At 43.2% G+C, this 25,362-nt stretch overlaps 1 protein-coding gene across 3 annotated transcripts in view; it reads left to right on the top strand.

Moving 5' to 3' along the window:
* The window catches only part of rhobtb3 (Rho related BTB domain containing 3), an 87,533-nt gene that overhangs the window by 1,829 nt on the left and 60,342 nt on the right, over window positions 1-25,362 (top strand). For all 3 annotated transcript variants that reach the window (XM_055633317.1, XM_055633315.1, XM_055633316.1), the window contains exon 3: window positions 20,355-20,547. In XM_055633317.1, coding sequence (XP_055489292.1) covers window positions 20,355-20,547 — 193 coding nt within the window. The remainder of the gene's footprint in view (window positions 1-20,354; window positions 20,548-25,362) is intronic.

Below are 25,362 nucleotides of genomic sequence, written 5' to 3'. Positions count from 1 at the left end.
TATACTCCGTCACTGAACTTCCACAACCTTCTCAGGTATAACATTCCAAACATTCCCTACTTTTTGTATGAACGCTTTTCTCCTCATCTCAAACTATAAGTCTGATCCCTTATTTGCCTCTTTTGGTAGAAGGAAAAGCAGCTATTTTATACCTTTCCTTGTTTTCCCTCACTATTAAAAAGCCAGCATTTTTAACAAGCCACACTTCTTTAGAAACTTCCTGTAACCATTAGTCATTGGTTGCCTTCAGGAGGTACATTAAAGGATCAAGCCAGAATTCCTTTTATAGATAAGTAGCACAAGTATGCTTCTGATCCTATACTTCCAGTGAACAACATGGAAAATAGCTATTGCTATTATAATATATAGGCCTAATACACATTTTTAGAATAATACTAGACCAAGGGGGACCCGTTGGGTCCCGTTCCCTCAACGCGTGTTTGGGGGGGGGAGGGGGCCTGCGGCTTAACACCCCCCCCCCCACACACACACACACTAACCACCCCCCTTGGTATTATATTAATATTCATTGGCGCATTTTACCCCAGCCCCGCCGTATCTCGAGGAGTAGAGAGAGCATGGGGCAGAAAAAGATATCATGAGGGGGGGCCTGTAGGGAGAAGGATGAGGGGGGGGAAACTGGAAAAGGGAGGGGAGATGACAAGTGGGGGTCTGGAGAGAGGGGGCCTCAGAATAGAGGGGCGGGGAATTTCTTTAGTAGAGTGGAGGAGCAACAGTGTGGAGGTCAGGAGTGGGGGGAGGATTGATTATTAAGGGGGGGTGGGGGGCTGGAGAAGGGGTTAGGGGGAGGGGCCCTTCGAGGCACCGAAGGGGGAGAGAGTGGGGAACACTTACTGCTGAACACTTCAGTTAAAGGAGCAAAATATCTGGTTCTGGACTCCCCCAACATCGGGAACATGTTTCCTGCCTCTAGCGTGTCCAAGCCCTTAACAATCTTATATGTTTCAATGAGATATCCTCTCATCCTTCTAAACTGCAGAGTGTAGAAGCCCAGCTGCTCCATTCTCTCAGCATATGACAGGCCCGCCATCCAGGGAATTAACCTTGTTGAGAAGGAGTGATAGATCAGCCTTGATTGAATGGCGGAGTAGAGTTAATGGACCGAATGGTCTTATTCTACTCCTAGAACTGATGAATTTATGATCTTAGTTGTCAATCTATAAAAGGCAATGAGAAACAACAGTTGTCTCTTATCTATATTCTGGTTATATTTTGAATGTTCATGGGAAGAAATTGTACATTCCATATTTTAGTAACTATAGTACAGACACTGCTACTTAATATCCAGGTCACTTTTCTTGGGTAGTGAGTATTTGGAAGTAAATCAGTCAGAATGTACTGTACTATTTGGGAATTACTCAGGCGCCTATTATTAGCTTGTGTTAATGAAGTGCAAATTTAATGTAACAAACATTAGGATTGTAACAGTAATTACGCAAATGTGTTATTCAATTAACATAGCTATGAGTGGCGACATTCATTCTTCCTTTCAAAAGGGAAGCATATAGATGTTAAAGGCAATATGCGAATGGAATATTATGTTTATGATACACTGCTAAGGCTTGGCAGCTGGCACGTAGGCGCCTATCAGCTCTAGTAGTGATGCACTCTGGATGATGAGCAGAGCAAAATTCTGATCACAAGATCGTCCTTGGCAACAGCTGAGTAAAGCACTTAGGAATTACATGAGAAAAGCTTTATCTTTGTGGAAGCAACTGAAAAATGCAATATTTTTAAAAAGGTAACCGAGAGCTGTAGATATCCAGACAAAATGTGTGTACTAAAATATCAAATGGGACATCATTTTGAAAATTCACCTGGTGGTAGCACCCTTCTATTGTGTCAGATGGATTGTGTCATAATATGTCAATCAATACTTGAAATAAACACTCCCAATGACTTTAGTTTCTCAATTGCAGGGTTAACAAATATTTGTTATGATACATTTTTATTTTAATATCAACTCTTTTAAGTTTCAAAACCATTAATTAGTTTAAGGTACACAAAAATGCTGGAGAAACTCAGCGGGTGCAGCATCTATGGAGCGAGGGAAATAGGCGACGTTTCAGGCCGAAACCCTACTCATTAATTAGTTTAGTTTATTATGGTCACATGGTACGGTAACAAGCTTTTTTTTGCATGCTATCTCGGTAGTGAAAAGACTGCACATGATTGCAATCAAGCTGTCCGCAGTGTACAGATACAGCATAAAGGATATAATGTTTAGTGCAGGATAAAGTCCAGTAAAGTCTGATTTCAAGATAGTCCGATGTATGATCTTTTATCAGGTAGTGAAGATGGTTGTGAAAATTTGCAGCAGGATCTTGATCGATTGGCCAGGTGGGCTGAGGAATGGTTGATAGAATTTAATACAGAGAAATGTGAGGTGTCTAACATGGGCAGGACCTAACATGGGCCTTGGACCTACACAGTGAATGGTAGGCCTCTGGGGAATGTTATAGAGCAGAAGGATCTAGGAGTGGAGGTGCATGGTTCCTTGAAGGTGGACTCGCAAGTAGATAGGGTGGTCAAAAAGGCTTTTGGCATATTGGCCTTCATCAGTCAGAGTATTGAGTATAGAAGTTGGGAGATCATGTTGCAGTTGTCTAAGGTGTTGGTGAGGATGCAATTAGAGTATTGTGGTCAGTTCTGGGCACCATGTTATAGGAACGATGTTGTCAAGCTGGAGAGGTTACAGGGCAGATGGACGAGGATGTTGCCGGACTAAAGGATGAGAGGAATAAATCAGAGAGATGCGCAGGGTCTCTTGCCCAGAATAGATTAATCGAGGACCAGAGGATATAGGTTTAAGGTGAAGAGGAAAAGATTCTGGGGGGTGACTTTTTCCCACAAAAGGTGATGGGCGGAGGGAACAAGCTGCCAACAGAGGTAGTTGAGACAGGGACTATCCCAACCTTTAACAAACAGTTAGACAGGTACATGGATAGGACAGGTTTTGAGGGATATGGGCCAAAAGCAGGCAGGTGGGACTAGTGTAGCTGGGACATGATGGCCGGTGTGGACAAGTTGGAACTGTTTCCACGCTGTATCACTCCATGACTCTTTGAGGTAGATGGTAGATCAGGACCACACTCTAGTTGGGTTCAGTTGCCTGATAATTAATAAGACCATCAAAAAAAAGTTATGGAACCCCCACGTTTCAATATAGTTGCTTAGAAGGCACAAAATTAAATGTAAAATTAATTTAAAGCCAGAAAAAGCAGCCTACCAGAGGACTGGGAGAAATTCAGTCCAGCAGAGGATGACAAAAGGCTTAATTAGGAAATGGAAAATAGATTATGAAAGAAAATTGGCAAGGAACATAAAAACTGACTGCAAACTTTTTTTTTGATATGTGAAGAGAAAACGATTAGTTAAAAGAAATGTAGGTCCCTTGCAGTCAGAAACAGGTGAATTGATCATGCGGAACAAGGACATGGCAGACCAATTGAATGACGACTTTGGTTCTGTCTTCACTAAAGGAAGACATAAATAATCTGCCGGAAATAGCAGGGGACCGGGGGTCAAATGAGATGGAGGAACTGAGTGAAATCCAGGTTAGCCGGGAAGTGGTGTTAGGTAAATTGAATGGATTAAAGGCCGATAAATCCCCAGGGCCAGATAGGCTGCACCCCAGAGTACTTAAGGAAGTAGCCCCAGAAATTGTGGATGCATTAGTGATCATTTTTCACAACTCTTTAGATTCTGGAGTAGTTCCTGAGGATTGGAGGGTAGCTAATGTAACCCCACTTTTTAAAAAGGGAGGGAGAGAGAAAACAGGGAATTACAGACCAGTTATCTAATATCGGTAGTGGGGAAACTGCTAGCGTCAGTTATTAAAGATGGGATAGCAGCACATTTGGAAAGTGGTGAAATCATTGGACAAAGTCAGCATGGATTTATGAAAGGTAAATCATGTCTGACAAATCTTATAGAATTTTTCGAGGATGTAACTAGTAAGGTGGATAAGGGAGAACCAGTGGAACTGTTATACCTGGACATCCAGAAGGCTTTCGACAAGGTCCCACATAAGAGATTAGTATACAAACTTAAAGCACACGATATTGGGGGTTCAGTATTGATGTGGATAGAGAACTGGCTGGCAGACAGGAAGCAAAGAATAGGAGTAAACGGGTCCTTTTCAGAAAGGCAGGCAGTGACTAGTGGGGTACCAAGGCTCGGTGCTGGGACCCCAGCTATTTACAATATATATTAATGATTTGGACGAGGGAATTGAATGCAACATCTCCAAGTTTGCGGATGACACAAAGCTGGGGGGGCAGTGTTAGTTGTGAGGAGGATGCTAGGAGGCTGCAAGGTAACTTGGATAGGTTGGGTGAGTGGGCAAATGCATGGCAGATGCAGTATAATGTGGATAAATGTGAGGTTATCCACTTTGGTGGCAAAAACAGGAAAGTAGGTTATTATCTGAATGGTGGCCGATTAGGAAATGGGAGATGCAACGAGACCTGGGTGTCATGGTACACCAGTCTTTGAAAGTAGGCATGCAGGTACAGCAGGCAGTGAAGAAAGCGAATGGTATGTTAGCATTCATAGCAAAAGGATTTGAGTATAGGAGCAGGGAGGTTCTACTGCAGTTGTACAGGGTCTTGGTGAGACCACACCTGGAGTATTGTGTACAGTTTTGGTCTCCTAATCTGAGGAAAGACATTCTTGCCATAGAGGGAGTACAGAGAAGGTTCACCAGACTTATTCCTGGGATGTCAGGTCTTTCATATGAAGAAAGACTGGATAGACTCGGCTTGTACTCGCTAGAATTTAGAAGATTGAGGGGGGATCTTATAGAAACGTACAAAATTCTTAAGAGGTTGGACAGGTTAGATGCAGGAAGATTGTTCCCGATGTTGGGGGAAGTCCAGAACAAAGGGTCACAGTTTAAGGATAAGGGGGAAATCTTTTAGGACTGAGATGAGAAAAACATTTTTCACACAGAGAGTGGTGAATCTCTGGAATTCTCTACAGAAGATAGTTGAGGCCAGTTCATTGGCTATATTTAAGAGGGAGTTAGATGTGGCCCTTGTGGCTAAAGGAATCAGGGGGTATGGAGAGAAGGCAGGTACAGGATGCTGAGTTGGATGATCAGCCATGATCATATTGAATGGCGGTGCAGGCTCGAAGGGCCGAATGGCCTACTCCTGCACCTATTTTTCTTTGTTTCTATTTGGAAATATTGAAAGCATCTTGAAGTGCATTAAACTGCAAAATTGTAATCTCCTCACAAGGTTAATAATAAAGGATTATCTATAGGGTCTTTACTTGTATCCAAACTGTTCTCAAAACTCATGTTTGGCTTCTCGGACCATTCTTTGTATTATTTCTAAATCATAAAGAGATTGTTTCAAAATAGCTTGCAATAGTACGTGCAAGGATGAAACTTTCAGTTAATTATAGCTTAGCAATTAAAAATTAATTTTGCTAAATAACGGGAATTTTGGACACTTTGTTGAGACTATGTACTGTAACTATTTCAATACCATGGGTTTGTTCTCAAGATATGAGTTGCATTGGTAAAGCTCATTTATAGCCCATATCAAGTGGCCCCCAAGGAGACGGTGAAAAATTCTTCTATTTGGAACCCTTGGTATGTTGGATTTCATTAGGAGTCACCTACTTACTAATAGCATAATGTGGAATGCAGTCCAGGCTTGATAGTCAGTCATCTCTGAAGAACAAATTGAGTTTTGCAAGAATGGAATATTATTGAGGAACTTCGTTGCCATGATTTCATTAGTAGTTGGTGGGAATGGGAGAGTAATCACGACACAAGTTCAATGCTTTTTACATTCACTTTTTCCCCCACTGCTCTAATGATGATTATATTGAATTATCACCACGTCATTACAACCTAATTTCCATTCACCTAGCTTTTATCTTGCATCAAAAGTATTTTCCATTATTTAATTGCATGTCATCAAATAGGAGAACATAACATTTACATATAAACACAAACTGTGATCCCATTGATATTGGAGATGCGAGCCGTACTTAAATGTAGTGCTTTGACGGCACTATCAAAGTTATTCCACAAAGCAATGGAAAATTACAACCTTACGATGTTTGTCCACAAGCAGTAGAAATCCTAATCCAGGCTTTACATCTATTAATGATAATCTAAAATAGGGAACATTATATTAATATGATTCTTGTGATATTTGTATTATGAAAATGCACATATTTAAGTACTTAATAATAAAGAGCAATGTGGATCTATTTCCACAAATTTTTATTTTTTAAATTTATTTTTCAATATTCTTGCTATTGAGGGAGTGCAGCGTAAGTTCACCAGGTTAATTCCCAGGATGGAGGGACGGTCATATGTTGATACAGGTGCACAACCTTTTAAATCCAGCGCCGCCCGTGGCCGGACGCCCGCCCAATGTTGGGAGTCGGCGGCGTCGCAGCGCTGGGATACCAGCGGGAAGCGGGCAATGCCTTACCGGGTCGCTGTGCGGTAAGCTCCAGGGCGCTGAGGCCGCCTTCTCCCAACATTCGCGGAGCTGGGGCCGCGGGCGGCGCTGGATTTGGAGCGCCTCGCAGCCAGGGGTCGAGTTGCCGGGGTCGGAGCTCCAACCGGCGCCGCCCGCGGCCGGACGGAGCCCCCAGCTCCGCGATGTTGGGAGTCGCCGACCAGGTAGGGGACTAAGAATTAAAGTTTACCCCCTTCACCCACCCACCCCACCACCACCACATAAAATCCCTCCAAACTAACTGACTAATATTTATGCAATGATTTACAATGATTCCCCGGTCTCCGGGGAGGAGGCAGTCGCTCCAGACTTTTCAAGCCGCCCGCGCTACCTACCTAATCTACGCTAAAAATCTTCCATTAGGAAATCCGAAAATGTCCGAAATCCGACAAGTGTCTGGTCCCAAGGCTTTCAGATAAAAGGTTGTGCACCTGTAGAATGTAGCGGCTGGGCTTGTATACTCTAAAATTTAGAAGGATGAGAGGAGATCTTATTGAAACATTAAAGATTATTCAGGGTTTGGACACGTTAGAGCCAGGAAACATGTTCCCGATGTTGGGGAGTCCAGAACCAGGGGCCACTGTTTTAAGGGCCTGTCCCACGAGCATGCGACTCCATGCGGCAAGCACGACCTAAAGGGCCTGTCCCACCAGCATGTGCCTGCGTGTGGCAAGCGCGACCAAACCAGAAGTGGGGGCCGCGCAGAGGTCAAGTGAGTGACATGAAGTTCGAGCGAAGTCCGCGCGTGACGTACGGCGTCGAGGCGGAGCGTACGGCGTCGAGGCGGCTGCGGGCCGGCAGGCCGTTGCCGTTCAGAATTTTTGAACACGATCAGTTTTTCGGAGCCCCGCGCGATGTCGGGACCAGCTCCGCACAACTCCATACGGCTCCGGCGATCGAAGTGGGACCGGCCCCGCGAGGCCGTACAGCTCAAGCGACCAGGTTGGGTCACGCTTGCCGCATGTAGGCGCATGGTGGTGGGACAGGCCCTTTAGGTCGCGCTTGCCGCATGGAGTCGCATGCTCGTGGGACAGGCCCTTAAGAATAAGGGGTAAGCCATTTAGAACAGAGATGAGAAAAACTTTTTCACACAGAGAGTGAGTCTGTGGAATTCTCTGCCTCAGAGGGCGATGGAGGCAGGTTCTCTGGATGCTTTCAAGAGAGAGCTAGATAGAGCTCTTAAAGATAGTGAAGTCAAGGTAGAAGGCAGGAACGGGGTACTGATTGGGGATGATCAGCCGTGATCACATTGAATGGTGATGCTGGCTCGAGGGGCCGAATGGCCTACTCCTGCACCTATTGTCTATTGGTACTATTTTATTTCTCTATTTATCTCTGGTTTTGGTTGCCTGCTTTTAGCAATTTTATAAAATGTAATTGAATAGATTACATTCTGCCTGGTGTTTTGAATCTTGATACCATGAGATTGATAAGAGTAGGGTGGTGGTTGTTGTCTACATGGATTTTAGTATGGTATTTGATAAAGTCCACCATGGTAGGCTGATCCAGAAGATTAAGATGCACTTGGTTGTATGGATTCAGAACTCGCTTACTGATAGAAGACAGAGTGGTGTGGTGGAGGCTTGAGATCTGTGACCAGTGGAGTGATGCAAGGATGTTTGCTAGGACCTCTGTTGTACTTTAATTCTCCATCGCACTCCCACTTTGACCTGTTGGCCTGTGGTTTCCTGTACTGTTACAATGTGGCCCATTAAAGATGGGAAGATGTGAAGGAGATGGAAATGTAGACGGGTTAGTTAGTCAGTTTGGAGACTTCACCAAGATTGCTGTGGCCGCAGACTGTAAGGAAGCATATCAAAGTATACATCGGGATATAAATCAGCTACAGAAATAGGCAGAGAAATGGTAGATGAATAATCTAAGCAATCAAATAGCCCTGTCTCACGAGTGATCCCGAGTGAAAGAAAAAATCAAACTCGTGGGTTTGTCTACGAGATTCCAAGTTTATGTTCACGAGTTTAAACGAGTTCCCACGTGTACGTCTAAGTTTGTCGTTTAACTTCGCATTTCTGCGATGTTCCAAGTTCACTCTCAAGAGTAACCAAGTTCTTCTCCCGAGTTACTCTTGAGCCAACAACGACTACCGACGTGTGGAAAAATCACCACATGGATAAAAATGATGTAATGTAGTTTTGTTTACTATAAAAAGCCTCCGATGATCATGGACAGGACTGCCCCGATGATCAGCTTCTCCGTGTCTCTTATGTAGCTACATGCTTCTCAGGGACACCGCTCGATTCTCAGATTCTTCTCAGATGCGTTCCCCACATAAATGAACGAATTGGGCCAACCCATTCAGGCAATGTACCTCATATTTTTTCCTAGGACAGTGCTGTGCGTAAGTGACATGGTGATGTCTTGTCATGTAATTAACAACTGTGTGTTTAAAAACAAAAAAAACAGGTTTAACCTTTTATCAAATCGTTGCCTATCATTGCTACAATGCAATAAAAGGCATTTAAAGTACTTGGCTGTCAAAAAAAGCACAAAACGTAAAGATGTTTAAGAAACGGACTGCAGGGAGAACTTGAAAGCTTTTGTAAATCGATTAAATTCAGGTAGAAGTTGAACTCAAGATTTAAATCCCCTGAAAGTTATGTTTCTTAACACAGGATACATGTTCTGCCAGAACGGAGTTGCTGAATAAAATCGTCTCCCGTTTTCCTCCGTTTCTTGCATGACCTCGGCTTGCCAGCTTTATTTCACACTCCGTGATCTGTGTATAATGTATATAAGTGTAAAATAATAAACTGACCAAGAAGGGGTAGTGTTCTTTACTCCCCTGTTAGTTTAGTGTAGAGATAAATTGGATACAGAGGGTTATGGTCTGAGCGCAGGTATATGGGACTAGGGGAGATTATGTGTTCGGCACGGACTAGAAACGAGATGGCCTATTTCCGGCCTTTCACCAAGAAGGTCCAGTGTTCTCCCCTGTTAGTTTAGTGTAGAGATACAGAGCGGAAACAGGCCCTTCGGATCACCGAGTCCGCGCCGACCAGCGATCCCCGCACACTAACACCATCCTACACCCACTATGGACATTTTTACATTCACCAAGTAAATTAACCTACAAACCTGTACGTCTTTGGAGTGTGGGAGGATCCCGGAGAAAACCCATGCAGGTCACGGGGAGAACTTACAAACTCAGTACAGACAGCACCCATAGTCGGGATCGAACCCGGGTCTCCGACGCTGAAGTCGCTGTCAGGCAGCAACTCTACCGCTGCACCACCGTGAATGAAGGCCTGTTTTAAGTATCAAATAGAGGAACTGGACAGCATCTCATACAGTAAGAATATTCTGATTCAGTATTGAAAGTTATTCAATTTCAGAACGTAAAAAAAAAAAAAAAGATCTCAGCCCCGCACTCGCTGCCATTGTGCAGCAAGGAGGCGGTGGCGGTGAAGTTACAGAAGACAGCTCCATCCTGCGGCTTAGAGTTAAAGAGAGAATTCAGCGCAGCCCCATCTATTGATATGACCTACAAAGGGAAAATGTGCACCGTCCAGTGCCAGAGCAGTTGTACTTATGCCCCTGTCCCACTTAGGAAACCTGAACGGAAACCTCCGGCTGCTGTTCTTTCACATCAGTTGCACATCAGATTGTTGGGAGACGGAGCTCAGGGTTCACCTCCTGAGCTGCTTTGGTGCCCAGGCAACCAGTTGAGGTGGAGGGAGGTTTATACTCTCTAGGGGGGGGGGGGGGAGGGGATGCGCAGGCATCATTAATCTGTTTGGGGCTGACAAAACTCTTGGGGAAGTAGGCTGGGGGTCACATTCTCTGCTCTCATCTCTCTCTTTCTGTGTGTGCATTAGCAGGGGGAAGAGTGGTCTACCTCACTGGGGAACAAGAACTCTGCCGCCTGCCCCTTGCAGCCATCAAATTGTTTGTTCCTTTGGTGCGCCCCATCTGCCCTGCTCCCATCCCAGCCCTGACCCAGCTCTCTGCCCCAATCCCTTGGAAATGTCGCTTCCGCCGCTGTGACGTGGAGGGGTCCGGCTCGCTGGCTTGGTGGGTGGGTGGGTGGGCAGGGAGGGGGAGTGGGTACAAACCACCAAATCCATTCTCAAAAGTCGGGCCGAGCCGTGTAGAACTCGCGTTTCTCTCTGCTTCGTATACGTGGGAATTAATAGAAACATAGATAGAAACATAGAAATTAGGTGCAGGAGTAGGCCATTCGGCCCTTCGAGCCTGCACCGCCTTCAATATGATCATGGCTGATCATCCAACTCAGTATCCTGTACCTGCCTTCTCTCCATACCCCCTGATCCCTTTAGCCACAAGGGCCACATCTAACTCCCTCTTAAATATAGCCAATGAACTGGCCTCAACTACCCTCTGTGGCAGAGAGTTCCCTCAGTGTGGTCACTTTTCACGCGTCCCATCCCGTGTTAACTCAGGCCAAACCCGCGAGTTACTCACGAATCGCCACGGTAAACTCACGGGCTATTACGGTATTACAATGAGTTTAAAAGTATCACATTTTTCCTTCAAGAGTATATTTGACTCGTGGAAATATTTCAACATGTTGAATATTTTTCCCCAGTTAACACATTTCCCCGAGTACCTGCTGTTAGCGTTACGAGTCGCTAAGTTACGTCCACAGGTTCTAACGCTCCCGCTACGTTAATTCTACGTAATTACCCCGAGTTTGATTTGTTTTTAACTCGGGATCACTCGTGGGTGGACTCACACCCTGAGACAGAGGTTTAAGGGCAAAGCTGTAGGCAATGTCTTTATGGACTTTAGTATGGCATTTGTCAAGGTTCCATATGGTAGGCTGCTTGGAAAGGTTAGACTGCATGGGATCCAGGAGGCCTGTGACTAGTGGTGTGCCTCTGGGCCCATTGCTGTTTGTGGTTTATGACAACAATTTGGATGAGAATGTCCAATTTGGATGAGAAGGCATGATTATTAAGTTTGCAGATGACATTAATGTGGGTGGTATCATAGATAGTGAAGATGTTTATCAAATATTACAGCAGGAAATTGAGCCCTTGAGAAAGTGGGTTGAGGAATAGTTAACGGAGTTTAATGCAGATAAGGGTCAGGTAGAACAGGGTAGAACTTTCACAGTGACAAATTCTGCCTATAGAAACATAGAAAATAGGTGCAGGAGTAGGCCATTCGGTCCTTCGACCCTGCACCGCCATTCAATATGATCATGGCTGATCATCCAACTCAGTATCCCATCCCTGCCTTCTCTCCATACCCCCTGATCCCTTTAGCCACAAGGGCCACATCTAACTCCCTCTTAAATATAGCCAATGAACTGGCCTCAACTACCTTCTTTGGCAGAGAATTCTACAGATTCACCACTCTCTGTGCAAAAAATGATTTTCTCATCTCGGTCCTAAAAGACTTCCCTCTTATCATTTTAAGATACTGTTATTTGTTTTTAAATCTCTGAATGGGCTCGCCCCGCCTTACCTCTCTGAGCTGCTCCACCCATACGCTCCTGCCCGGTCCCTCAGGTCAGCTGGTCAGCTGCTCCTGGAGGTACCGAGGTCTAGTCGGAGGCTCAGAGGGGATAGAGCCTTCTCTGTTGCTGCTCCGGCACTCTGGAACACCCTGCCGTTGCACATCAGACAGGCCCCCTCACTGTCCATCTTCAAATCCAGTGTTAAAACACATTTGTACTCCCTGGCTTTTGACCATGCCTGAGACTTTGCTTCTGTTTTTGGTGTTTTTGATGTTTCTTTATTTTACATGTGTCTTTTCCTACTATTTCTTTTGATTGTTATTTTTGGTGTGTATTAACTTTTTTTTGTCAATGATTAGTGATGTACAGCACTTTGTTGCAACTATGTTTGTTTTTAAAGTGCTCTATAAATAAAATTATTATTTTTATTATTTATTATTATCCTTAAACTGTGACCCCTAGTTCTGGACTTCCCCAACATCGGGAATAATCTTCCTGCATCTAGCCTGTCCAGCCCGTTAAGAATTTTGTAAGTTTCTATAAGATGGGGGTCATGTTACTGTGCTGTGCCCTATGTATGACTGTGATTGATTCCATGATGTGTCAAAGGGTGGTCAGATGCATGTATCCTACTAAATCTGTAATCTGAAAATTGATCAGACAACTGAAATGCAAGGAATCGAAAAGAGAATTGATTGTTTTTTTTAAATACACTTTACCGTGAGGCAGGTACAATAGCTACATTTAAAAGTCATTTGGACAGGTACACGGATGGGAAAGATTTAGAAGGATATAGGCCAAACACAAACAAATGGGTCAAGCTTCCATGACTTTCTGCTACAAAAGTCAGCACCCCAATGAAACATATATTGGTTTACTAAACTAATGTTTTTCCAGACCACGTGAACCATCAGGAATTCTTTATTAAATGGACAAATTTGTTATCTTGAGTGTTCCCGAGGGGTATTCTTCATGAAACAATACCCTATGGTCTTTTCAAATTCTATTTTTCTTAAATGTCAGGTATTTTTGGCATAATCTCAATGATTACGCTTAAACTTGCAGTTTTGGACCCGTGGGAAGCAGTTTTGAGAGCAGACGTAAACATGAGTGTATTGCTTGAAATTGGCCTGTGACACTCAACAGCCATCCATCATTGTGCAATCTGTTTAATAGGTACCTGGGATATGATTTTATTCATTTTGAAAATTTATAAGGTAAGAAAGTGCATGTTGCCTTGTTAGAATGTTTTAATATAATAAAGAGGCAACAGAAGAAATGTTGCTCTTGTTAAGTCAGAAAACTACGTGCTGTAACCATTGATTTTTTTTTTTACTCTGGGCCCACAGATAATAATAATAATAATAATAATTTTATTTATAGAGCACTTTAAAAACAAACATAGCTGCAACAAAGTGCTGTACATCACTAATCATTGACAAAAAAGTTAATACACACCAAAAATAACAATCAAAAGAAATAGTAGGAAAAGACATGTAAAATAAAGAAACATCAAAAACACCACAAACAGAAGCAAAGCCTCAGGCATGGTCAAAAGCCAGGGAGTACAAATGCGTTTTAACACTGGATTTGAAGATGGACAGTGAGGGGGCCTGTCTGATGTGCAGCGGCAGGGTGTTCCAGAGTGCCGGAGCAGCAACAGAGAAGGCTCTATCCCCTCTGAGCCTCCGACTAGACCTCGGTACCTCCAGGAGCAGCTGACCAGCTGACCTGAGGGACCGGGCAGGAGTGTATGGGTGGAGCAGCTCAGAGAGGTAAGGCGGGGCGAGCCCATTCAGAGATTTAAAAACAAATAACAGTAACTTAAAATGAACCCGAAAGTGCACCGGGAGCCAGTGTAGGGAGGCCAGAATTGGCGATATGTGCTCCCTCTTTCGAGTCCCTGTTAAAAGGCGAGCAGCAGCATTCTGAACCAACTGGAGACGAGTCATCTCTTGTTCAGCCAACACTGAACATGACATGCATTGTTAATTTTACATGAATTTTCATCAATAATGATCTTGAAAAATGCACAATGATATTCATTGTTCCATTGAGATCAAGATACTGCACTGCCATATTGAATTCCACAAGTTGTACGTCAGTCCCTTAGAATGAGGAATAATTCTGATGTTTCAATAGTACAGGCATAATTGATTTTTGATGTCGGGCAATAAAAAAGGCAATTGCATTCAGTTGAATCTTTATAGGTTGGAAGAGAAAGTACAGAATTTTTTGTTCTTTAAAATTAGCCAAATACATTTTGGTAGTTCAGATATTTTGTTCAGATATTTTGCCCAGTGACAATGCAGGCGTTCTGCCTTCCGCAGCACAAACATTGAGAATGGAATTATTTTTTTCTACAATAGGTAAACAAATATTTCAAAAAGGCATCTCTTGTAGGGTCAGTAAAATGTATGTGCCACAATTCCTTTTAACTGTCTTCTGTGTTTTAATGAATTTGTGTGTACTTTTGGTAATCTTATCCTTAGTGTTTTAGACAAGGCAATGAGTTGGCCAATTCCAGTCATGTAATTTACTGAGCTCTCCGTGACCTTCTTAAAAAGCTTTGACATGAAACGTGAAGAAGTCCAGTTTTGACGAGGGAAGGTGATTACTTAGGGTGGCACAGTGGCACAGAGCTAGAGTTGTTGCCTTACAGCACCAGAGACCTGACTTAATCCTGAATGTTTATTTGTTTAAGAAGGAACTGCAGATGCTGGAAAATCGAAGGTACACAAAAATGCTGGAGAAACTCAGCGGGTGCAGCAGCATCTATGGAGCGAAGGAAATAGGCAACGTTTCGGGCCGAAACGTTGCCTATTTCCTTCGCTCCATAGATGCTGCTGCACCCGCTGAGTTTCTCCAGCATTTTGTGTACCCTGAATGTTTATTGTTTGATCGTGACTACGGCTGCTGCCTATTTAGAGTTTGTATGTTCTCACCATGACCGTGTGGGCTTTCTCCGGGTGCTCTGGTTCCCCCCCACATTTCAAAGACGTGCAGGTTTGTAAATTAATTGGCTTCTGTAAATGTCCCTAGTGTATAGGATAGAGCTAGTGAACGGGTGATTGGGTGAGCGCGGGTGGGCGTGGACTCGGTGGGGCCGAAGGGCCTGTTTCCACACTGTATGTATAAACTAAACTATAAATTTGCCTTAAGGTCCATAAGAGTTTTGAAACTCCTTATTGTTGCTTTCATGGATTGGTTTTTGGACCATTTGTAATTAAGCTGAGATTTACAACAAATGTCACATTCAAGGTCTTTGTTATATCATTATCTTTCAGAACATCTTCATTTCGGCCTGTTGTGAATTGGGGAAGGATTTGTACATAATCTGCTTATTGTCCATTTTCTCGCAGAGGATTGAGATTAGAATATGCTATTATATCAATATTTGCAAACACTGTTTCTTACCAAGATCTGCCACGTTTCTTATGCCATTCTTACTCTCTGACTGATTGAACCAATGACAATAATTTAGAAGTATACAACAGAGAATTAAACCAACAAACATTCAGATAATTTAACTCGCTCTCCTTTTTATCTAAATGGTGGCCGACTAGGAAAAGGGGAGATGCAGCGAGACCTGGGTGTCATATAACATGGTACACCAGTCATTGAAAGTAGGCATGCAGGTGCAGCAGGCAGTGTAGAAAGCGAATGGTATGTTAACTTTCATAGTAAAAGGATTTGAGTATAGGAGCAGGGAGGTTCTACTGCAGTTGTACAGGGTCTTGGTGAGACCACACCTGGAGTATTGCGTACAGTTTTGGTCTCCAAATCTGAGGAAGGACATTATTGCCATAGAGGGAGTGCAGAGAAGGTTCACCAGACTGATTCCTGGGATGTCAGGACTGTCTTATAAAGAAAGACTGGATAGACTTGGTTTATACTCTCTAGAATTTAGGAGATTGAGAGGGGATCTTATAGAAAAACTTACAAAATTCTTAAGGGGTTGGACAGGCTAGATGCAGGAAGATTGTTCCCGATGTTGGGGAAGTCCAGGACAAGGGGTCACAGCTTAAGGATAAGGGGGAAATCCTTTAAAACCGAGATGAGAAGAACTTTTTTCACACAGAGAGTGGTGAATCTCTGGAACTCTCTGCCACAGAGGGTAGTCGAGGCCAGTTCATTGGCTATATTTAAGAGGGAGTTAGATGTGGCCCTTGTGGCTAAGGGGATCAGAGGGTATGGAGAGAAGGCAGGTACGGGATACTGAGTTGGATGATCAGCCATGATCATATTGAATGGCGGTGCAGGCTCGAAGGGCCGAATGGCCTCCTCCTGCACCTAATTTCTATGTTTCTATGTTTTTTGTACCTAGATTCAGAATCAATACTTCCACATGTTCCTTTCTTTCCCGACGTCATATCATTTCCATTCTTTTCCCATTGAAATATTGATGAAAATACTTAGATTCACAGTGCACTGCTGAAAATGGGCTTACAACAGAGACAAAGGTGAAAATGAAAGATAAAGATTCCTGGTTATTTTGTCCTACTCTCTAATGTGTGTGCACTTGCATGTCTGACATGACTTTGAATCTGATCACAGAGACATACAGCAAGGAAACAGGCCCTTCAGCCCATTTCATCCATAATAATAATAATAATAATAATAATCTTATTTATATAGCACATTTTTAGTCAGCTTGCATTGACCCCAAAGTGCTTCACATAATTACATTACATTTACACACAGGCAAAGGTGGGTGAAGTGTCTTGCCCCAAGGACACAACAACAGTATGCACTCCAAGCGGGATTCGAACCGGCTACCTTCCGGTCGCCAGCCGAACACTTAGCCCATTGCGCCATCTGTCGTCCCATGCTTCCCAAGATGCCCCTTCTAAGCTAATTTCATGTGTCTGCATTTGGTCTATATCCCTTTTAACCTTTCCTATCCACGTATCTGTCCAAATGTATTTTAAAAGTTGTTATTGTACCTGCTTCAGCTACTTTCTCTAGCAGCTCCTTCCCAACCATTCTCTATGAGAATAAGTTTCCTATCAACTCCTATTAAATCCGGTGGGCGGCGCGATTCTGGTCATCAGCGGCCTCTGCAGTCTGTCCGCGTTTTATTATTTTCTGTCTGTGTTTTTATGTAGTTTTTGTTATTTTTTCGTTGGGGTGTGTGTGTGGGGGGGGGGGGGGGGGGTGGGGAGGGGGGGGGGGGAACTTTTTAAATCTCTCCCTGCACAGGAGACCCGACCTTTTCTCGTCGTCAGGTTTCCGTTGTCGTTGGGGCCGCAACGAGGAGCGGCCTCCAACAGGAAGAGACCGGGGACTCTGGTGCTATGACTCACCGTCGCCGTCGCGGGGCTGGCCGAGTCCGGAGCGGGTGGAGCGGTGGAGGAGCGCTGCTGCTGCTGCTGCTGCCGCGGCCCGACCGGAGAGTCGGAGGCTCCAACGGCAGGTCTGTGGACGGCGGCACCGGGAGCCCGCGGGTCCCTGGAGGGAGACCGCTTTTCAGGGCTCTCGCAACGGCGACTTCCCCCGCCCGAGTTGCGGGGTCGAAGAGCTCCTGGAGCGGGGCCTAACATCACTGCCCCGCGCGGCTTGGAATGGCCGCGGGACTCTGTGAGCGCACGCCGGGTGCTCTAACATCAAGACCCGGTGTGCGACCTTGCACCACCCGGCGTGGCTTTAATGGCCGCGGGACAATCGCCATCGCCAGCCGGGGGCTTTGACTTTGACTCTGACATGGGGGGGGGGGGGGGGAGTGCAGTGGAGAGATAAGTTTATTTGGCCTTCCATCACAGCGATGTGATGGATGTTTATGTAAATTATGTTGTGTCTTGGGTCTATGTGTTTGTAATGTATGGCTGCAGAAACGGCATTTCGTTTGGACCTCAAGGGGTCCAAATGACAATTAAATGTATCTTATCTTATCTTATCTTATCTTATCTTATCTTATCTTATCTTAAATCTTTCCCCTCTCATCTTAAACCGATGCCCTCTAGTTCTTGATTCCCTACCATGGGAATAAGACTGTGCATTCACCCTATCTATTACCCTCATGATTTTATACACGTCAATAACAATACCCTTCAGCCATCTGCATTCCAAGGAATAAAGTCCTAGCCTGGCCAACCTCCCAATGGCATAGGCTCTTGAATTCTGGCAACATTCTTGTATGTGTTTATTGTTGTTTTTTATTGTTTTTTTATTGTATGTATGACTGCTTAAATTTTGTTCAGACTTTGGTCTGAATGACAAATAAAAGGCTATTCTATTCTAAATCTTCTTTGCACTCTTTCCAGCTTAATGGCAGGGTTGCTATTGCAGGGTGACCAAAACCAAACACAATACTCTATCTGTGGCCTCACCAGCATCTTGTTCAAGTGTAACATCAAGTGCCAATGAAGGCTAACATGACAGGAGCTTTCTTCATCACCCTATCTCTCTGCAATATCACTTTCAGCGACTGTATACTTGTCTTTCCAGTTCCCTCTGTTCTACAATGCTCCCCCGGACCCTATGATTCACAATCAAGGCCCTGTCCTGGTTTGAGTTCCCAAAATGCAACTGCTTACACTTATTTGAATTAAACTCCATTTTTCATTCTTTGGCCCACTTAGCCATTCAAATCGTTGCTGTAGATGACCAGCAACAATGGGTCCAACACGGATCCTTGAGGCACACCACTAGTTCCAGGCTGCCAGTTAAAAAAATAACCTTCCATTACCACCCTCTGCTTCTCACCATGAAACCAACTCTGTATCCAGTGAGATGGCTCTTCCTGGATCCCATTTGATCTAACCTTCCAATGCAGCCTACCATTTGGAACCTTATCAAGGGCCTTGTACTGCTCTGCCCTCATCCACCTTCTTAGTTACTTCTTCAAAAACTCAATCAAATTTGTGAGGCACGACTGCCATGCACAAATCCATGCTGACTATCCCTAATCATCCCTGTCTTCCGCCACCTCGCCTGGATCTAATAATGAATGATATATCTGAGCCAGGACTTCTGTAATTTCTTCTATAGCTTCCCATAGTATCCTTGGATATAACTAATTAGATGGGATATATATCATGTTCCTATGTCTTAGGATGTCCAACACTTCCACAACTGCAATACAGACTGTCATCAATGACATCTCCATTAACTTTTCCGTTCCTTTTTTTCCCCTTATTTTTATCTTGTTCTCTGCTGTAAAAACAGGAGAAATATTCATTGAATACCTTGCCCATCTCCTGTGCACATACATGAGCACTTTGGTATCTGGGGGCCATATGCCTTCCCTTTTTCCTTTACATAGAAACATAGAAAATAGGTGCAGGAGGAGGCCATTCGGCCCTTCGAGCCTGCACCGCCATTCATTGTGATCATGGCTGATCGTCCCCTATCAATAACCCGTGCCTGCCTTCTCCCCATATCTCTTGACTCCACTAGCCCCTAGAGCTCTATCTAACTCTCTCTTAAATCCATCCAGTGACTTGGCCTCCGCTGCTCTCTGTGGCAGGGAATTCCATAAATTCACAACTCTCTGGGTGAAAAAGTTTTTTTCTCACCTCAGTCTTAAATGACCTCCCCTTTATTCTAAGACTGTGGCCCCTTGTTCTGGACTCGCCTGTTCTGGACTTTAATATACCTTTAAATGGTGTTTGTCATACACTCTTGTAATACTCCTTTTGAGAGACTGGAAGGGGATTTAGAACATTTATGGGCAATCCCCAGGACAACCTTGGTAAGAGGAGACAGATATTTTTATTTTTGGGTTACCAACAACCCCCCCCCCAACCTTCTCCAAACCACTAATTAATCTTAACCCTGAAGCCTTGGCTTGATCATCATCCTCTTAACTTTAGATCGCTCCCCAATATTAGAAACAGTTCACTCAAACATCATATATCTTTTATCAAATTTAATCATTATACCTTCCCCAGTATTAAGGAATTAAATTGATAATCCATATTTACAATGAAAATGTATATGAGGATAATATCATTGTGTACTCCCTTCAAAAGAGTTGTAATAAGAGACAGCTATGGGTGTTTAAGAAGGAACTGCAGATGCTGGAGAATCGAAGGTACACAAAAAAGCTGGAGAAACTCAGCGGGTGCAGCAGCATCTATGGAGCGAAGGAAATAGGCAACGTTTCGGGCCGAAAATTGGGGATACGTTCCTTCAGTGATATTTCTATGTCCATTGGGTTAATTTGCCTGTTAATTTACGAGCAGGTTTTAGAGAGGAGGAGGCACACTCTGGATTAAGACGATTAAGAATCCTTTTTCATGAACTACTTCCTTATGTTAGTGGTGCTGCCTTGTGGTGCTGGCTGTCATATAGAATGAAACATGGATTTGGGTGTAAACAATGCATGGGAAGATTCTGACTACTCAATTGCATTTTGGTTTCCCAGTGTCAATGACAATTCTTACCATTTTTTTTGCCAGGAATTATTCGACAATGACTGGTATAAGTCTCGGAATATAGTTGGGCTGGCAGACATCATTGTTCTCAAATATTCCGTCAATGACAAAAACACATTTCAAGAAGTGAAAGATAACTACGTGCCGATGATTAAGAGGATACTGAACCAGTGGACAGTTCCAGTGATAATTGCTGCTATTGGTACAAGACAAAATGGTGAGTAAAAAAGTCATGCTCATTTCTTTCAAATGCCCAGTAGGAAAACAGCATATGGCAGTGTTGGTGTAATTGAGATAACCGTCATTCTGTCAATTTGATGACTCATTAATTAAACAAAAATGGAAGAAAGCAACTGATATTTTCTGCTGTTCCAATCTACTTTCTCATTGTTTGAAATGCTCAAGTGAAACAATCCATTTCCATTGATAATTCACAAAGCAAACAATTTACAAACAGACCAAAATCATTTCCAGTTTAATGTCAGATGTAATGAGTTTGCTGACGGGGAAATCATAAAAACGTATATTTGCTGTTTATTGTCCACTGATTCCTGGTGGAAAGAATGATGTGTGCATGTATGTATGCTTGGGAGTAAGATGCAACCTTATCGTAAAAGGCCATATTAGACATAATGTTGAGCAATGAACCTGAATTAGTCAGTAATTCAACAGTAAAGGAACACCCAGATTACAGTGGATATGACACTATTGAATTTTGATTTTAATTTTAAAAAGGAATAGTGAGTCATAAAACAAGGCTGATTTTGAAGGGATATGGTAGGATTTTGGCATCATAGATTAAGTAGGCAATAACCCTTGTTACTATGAATAAACAATGGGAGGGATTCGGAAGTGTGTAGGGTGCATGGGCACGAGCATGACTTTAATTTACTAGCTTTTGGAGAAACATTTGTCTCCTTAAAAATAGCGGAGTCAGGGGATATGGGGAGAAGGCAAGAACGGGGTACTGATTGTGGATGATCTGCCATGATCACATTGAATGGCGGTTCTGGCTTGAAGGGCCAGATGGCCTATGCCTGCACCTATTGTCTATTGCATAGCAGCCAAGTAGTACAGATTTTCCGTATTTCGTACGGAAATGCAATATGAATACGGAAATACGAATTTGCGTTGTCAAATACAGAGTTTTTAAAAAAAAAATCATTTGCGTTATTAAATATGGATTTTAAAATAAAATGACCATGGATAATCGTTACAACGAGTTACCGCTGCACCGGCCATGAGAGGAAAACGATTTGTTAACTACCACTGTTAGCACTTGTTAACAGCCAGTACTTAACACGTAGTTATACAATGTGTCATCAATACATCGATCCACATTCCTCAGTAAATGTATTGATGTTTTGACCAAGTATTAATGATGCCACGTTCCTTTGAATAAAATTCACGGGTGAATTTCTTAAAACCCACTGTCATTGAGGGCTCCGGACTGCGAGCACGGGCTTCTTACTGGTGTACAGGTAAAGTCATTCACCCACGTTATTATTAAGAAGGATCTGCAGATGCTGGAACAACCGAAGGTAGACAAAAATGCTGGAGAAACTCGGCAGGTGAGACAAAAATGCTGGAGAAGCTCGGCGGGCGAAACAAAAATGCTGGAGAAACTCAGCGGGTGAGATGCTGCCATGAGATTTTGTCTCACCCGCTGAGTTTCTCCAGCATTTTTGTCTCGCCCGCTGCAAAATTGCACCACGTAAAAATACTGATTTCCTCGCCAAAATACTGATTTTCAGGTACTAGAATACTAAAATGCTCTGACAAAACTTGGCAGCTCTGCTATTGTCTATTGTCTAAATGTATTCTAATTCAACATCTTTCTCTGTGCAATGTCTTGTAAGATAGCAATGTCATGTGTGAGTTGGAAGGTATCTTCACCAAGACAAACTCAACTGCATTTAATCTGGATATCTATTCTTTGGATAGGGGATGGGCATAAAGGCTGCTGGGTATTGTTATGTGATGGTGCAAGATGGAAGATTGAGTTGATAACTATAAAGCCCAGCAGTAAAGCTCGTTGAGGGGTAGAGTGGGAGACGGTTGTGAAATCTAGGAACCAAAGCAAGAATTCTCAATGTATAATTCCAAGTAAAACACAAAGTGCTGAGTGGGGCAGACAGCTTGACTCGCTGAACTACTCCAACACTTTGTACTTTGCTCAAGATTCCAGCATCTGCAGTTCCTTATTTCGCGATCATTTCTGGTAACCCATGCCCCCTGTGCTCTTTTCCCTCTATTTCTGATTCACCTAGGTTCTCCGAACCTCCAGGATCCCACCATGCAGTTTCATTCCCCTCCCTTGTACAGGGCATGCAGTTGTACAGGGTCTTGGTGAGACCACACCTGGAGTATTGCGTACAGTTTTGGTCTCCAAATCTGAGGAAGGACATTATTGCCATAGAGGGAGTACAGAGAAGGTTCACCTGACTGATTCCTGGGATGTCAGGACTTACATATGAAGAAAGACTGGATAGACTCGGCTTGTACTCGCTAGAATTTAGAAGATTGAGGGGGGATCTTATAGAAACTTACAAAATTCTTAACGGGTTGGACAGGCTAGATGCATGAAGATTGTTCCCGATGTTGGGGAAGTCCAGGACAAGGGGTCACAGTTTAAGGATAAAGGGGAAATCCTTTAGGACCGAGATGAGAAAAACATTTTTCTCACAGAGAGTGGTGAATCTGTGGAACTCTCTGCCACAGAAGGTAGTTAAGGCCAGTTCATTGGCTATATTTAAGAGGGAGTTAGATGTGGCCCTTGTGGCTAAAAGGGACCAGGGGGTATGGAGAGAAGACAGGTACAGGATACTGAGTTGGATGATCAGCCATGATCATATTGAATGGCGGTGCAGGCTCGAAGGGCCGAATGGCCTACTCCTCCACCTATTTTCTATGTCTATGCTTCCCTGACCTGGTTCTATTTCCCAGAAATGTAACCTCAAGTGTAACCCACCTCCAGTTTAAATTCCATTTGGAATATTTTGGAGGACCAAGCAACCAAGAAACCTGATGGTCTCCTATCCTCTCCCCCAATCGCTTCCATCTGCCCATCTTACTGTGTAATATTATAAATAACTAGCAGCTCCCTTGTGTGATGTTGAGAAACAAATCTTAACAATCAAACTGAAATGATTCATATGAGAATCAGATAAAATTTACAAGTACTGTGCTGCGTTCAAAAGTGCCCAATCCAATACAGACATTTTTTATTTTTTAATTGACCTTCAGTGATAGCAAGCCAGCTTGTTTGATAAAATGTCTCCTGGTTGATATTAATTTAAATTAAATTTACTTCTGTTTCATGCCATGAGTGTAGAAGCTTAAAATAACAGTGGTTTAATTTAAGATGAAGTATTTAATGGACCATTGACATTTAAAAAGCAGTGTTTCGTATTGTAGCTTTTGTCTGATTATTGCATTATTTCAGTTCAATGCCATTGATGATATTTATTCTCCAATAACACGTATAACAGGTGACGGATATTTATAATGGCAAACTTGATTAAGCTAATATGAATATTCCTATCATAGAAAAACATAGAAACATAGAAAATAGGTGCAGGAGTAGGCCATTCGGCCCTTCGAGCCTGCACCACCATTCAATATGATCATGGCTGATAATCCAACTCAGTATCCTGTACCTGCCTTCTGTCCATACCCCCTGATTCCTTTAGCCACAAGGGCCACATCTATAAATAAATGGTTTAATAATTGTCAATATGGTTCAATGGTACTTTATTGCCACATATACCTCGGTACAGAGCAATTCATTTTTGTGTATACATAGCCACAATTATACTTATATACAAGAGTGCAGGAATAGTAGATTGCACTGAAACATTACACAAGAGTTGCCACATTTCTGGCGCCATTTGTAAGATTCAAGTCCAAAGTTGTTAAAATGTTGAATATTAACTTGGCCGTAAGGCTCTTTGTCCAGGTGGCAGCACTGTTCGCAGCCCACGTTTGGAGTTGCAGGATCAGCCCTGACAGGCGATATTGTCAATTCCCTATACCGTGTCACCGTGCTGCTGCAGGCTGCTTCCCATCCATGCGCTCGGACACTTGAAGTGGCACTGGAGCCAAATGAGCCTCAGCCCACTTACCCGACACCATTGTTTTCCTGCATCTGCCACCACCACCACCATCGTCTTTATCCCATCTGCGACAAATAAATAAAGGCTTAATCTGCTTTGAAAGTGGAATGTTAACGGAGATATTAGATGAGCTTTCTTGTTCCACAAATAAATCCCGCAGTATTTTCATCCACATTGAATTCATCCATAATGAAATAGACAAAATCTTGCTTTAATATTTTAACTGAAGGGCAGCTTGTTTAGCGGTGCCACTTTGCAATCTCAGTTGTGATTAATAGCTCCAACTGATGGCACAAGAGCTTAACAGTATTCTTTTTGTATTGGGAAATTCTCTTTACAATTTAAAGGACTACCATGAAGGAATATTGTGGTGCTTTTCAGCTTAGTATTCACGTGCTCTGTGAAAGTTGTTGCAAATAGCATTCAGAGCAAAGTGGAACATTCTTATGCAGTTTCCAGCATTTTAGACACCATCTTTTGTAGCTCGTTTTTCTGCAACCGAGTCTCTGTTGTTGAGAAGCTTTCAACAACGTTTGTATTATTTAGTCTATGATTAAGGCACAGTAGCGTGAAACTGAAACAAGGTGTACAATGGATCGGGAACAAATTTGGGCGGGTGTAAAATAAACTATTGATTATCTATCACCCAAAATAAGATTAATCCCAACCCAAAGACAAATCAATAGTTAGATTTAATCACTGGAAGTGTTAACTGTGTAGCAGGTTTAATTTCACAGTCAGTAACCAAGAGGTATAGCAAACATAACAGGTCAGATTGTGCTTGATCTGATTCCCTGATTATGTTGGTCCGTCAGGAATTTCCTTGGCCATGTTTACCTTCCACGACTCTCCCAAACCAGTCAACCTGAAGGCTGGGTTGTTCCGGCTCCCCTGTAAAACAGTGTGCAATACCTAGA

The sequence above is a fragment of the Leucoraja erinacea genome, chromosome 3 (assembly GCF_028641065.1).
Source record: "Leucoraja erinacea ecotype New England chromosome 3, Leri_hhj_1, whole genome shotgun sequence".
Taxonomy (NCBI): domain Eukaryota; kingdom Metazoa; phylum Chordata; class Chondrichthyes; order Rajiformes; family Rajidae; genus Leucoraja; species Leucoraja erinaceus.
Note: the sequence above shows the minus strand (reverse complement) of the source record. Positions and strands in the feature narration are given on the sequence as shown.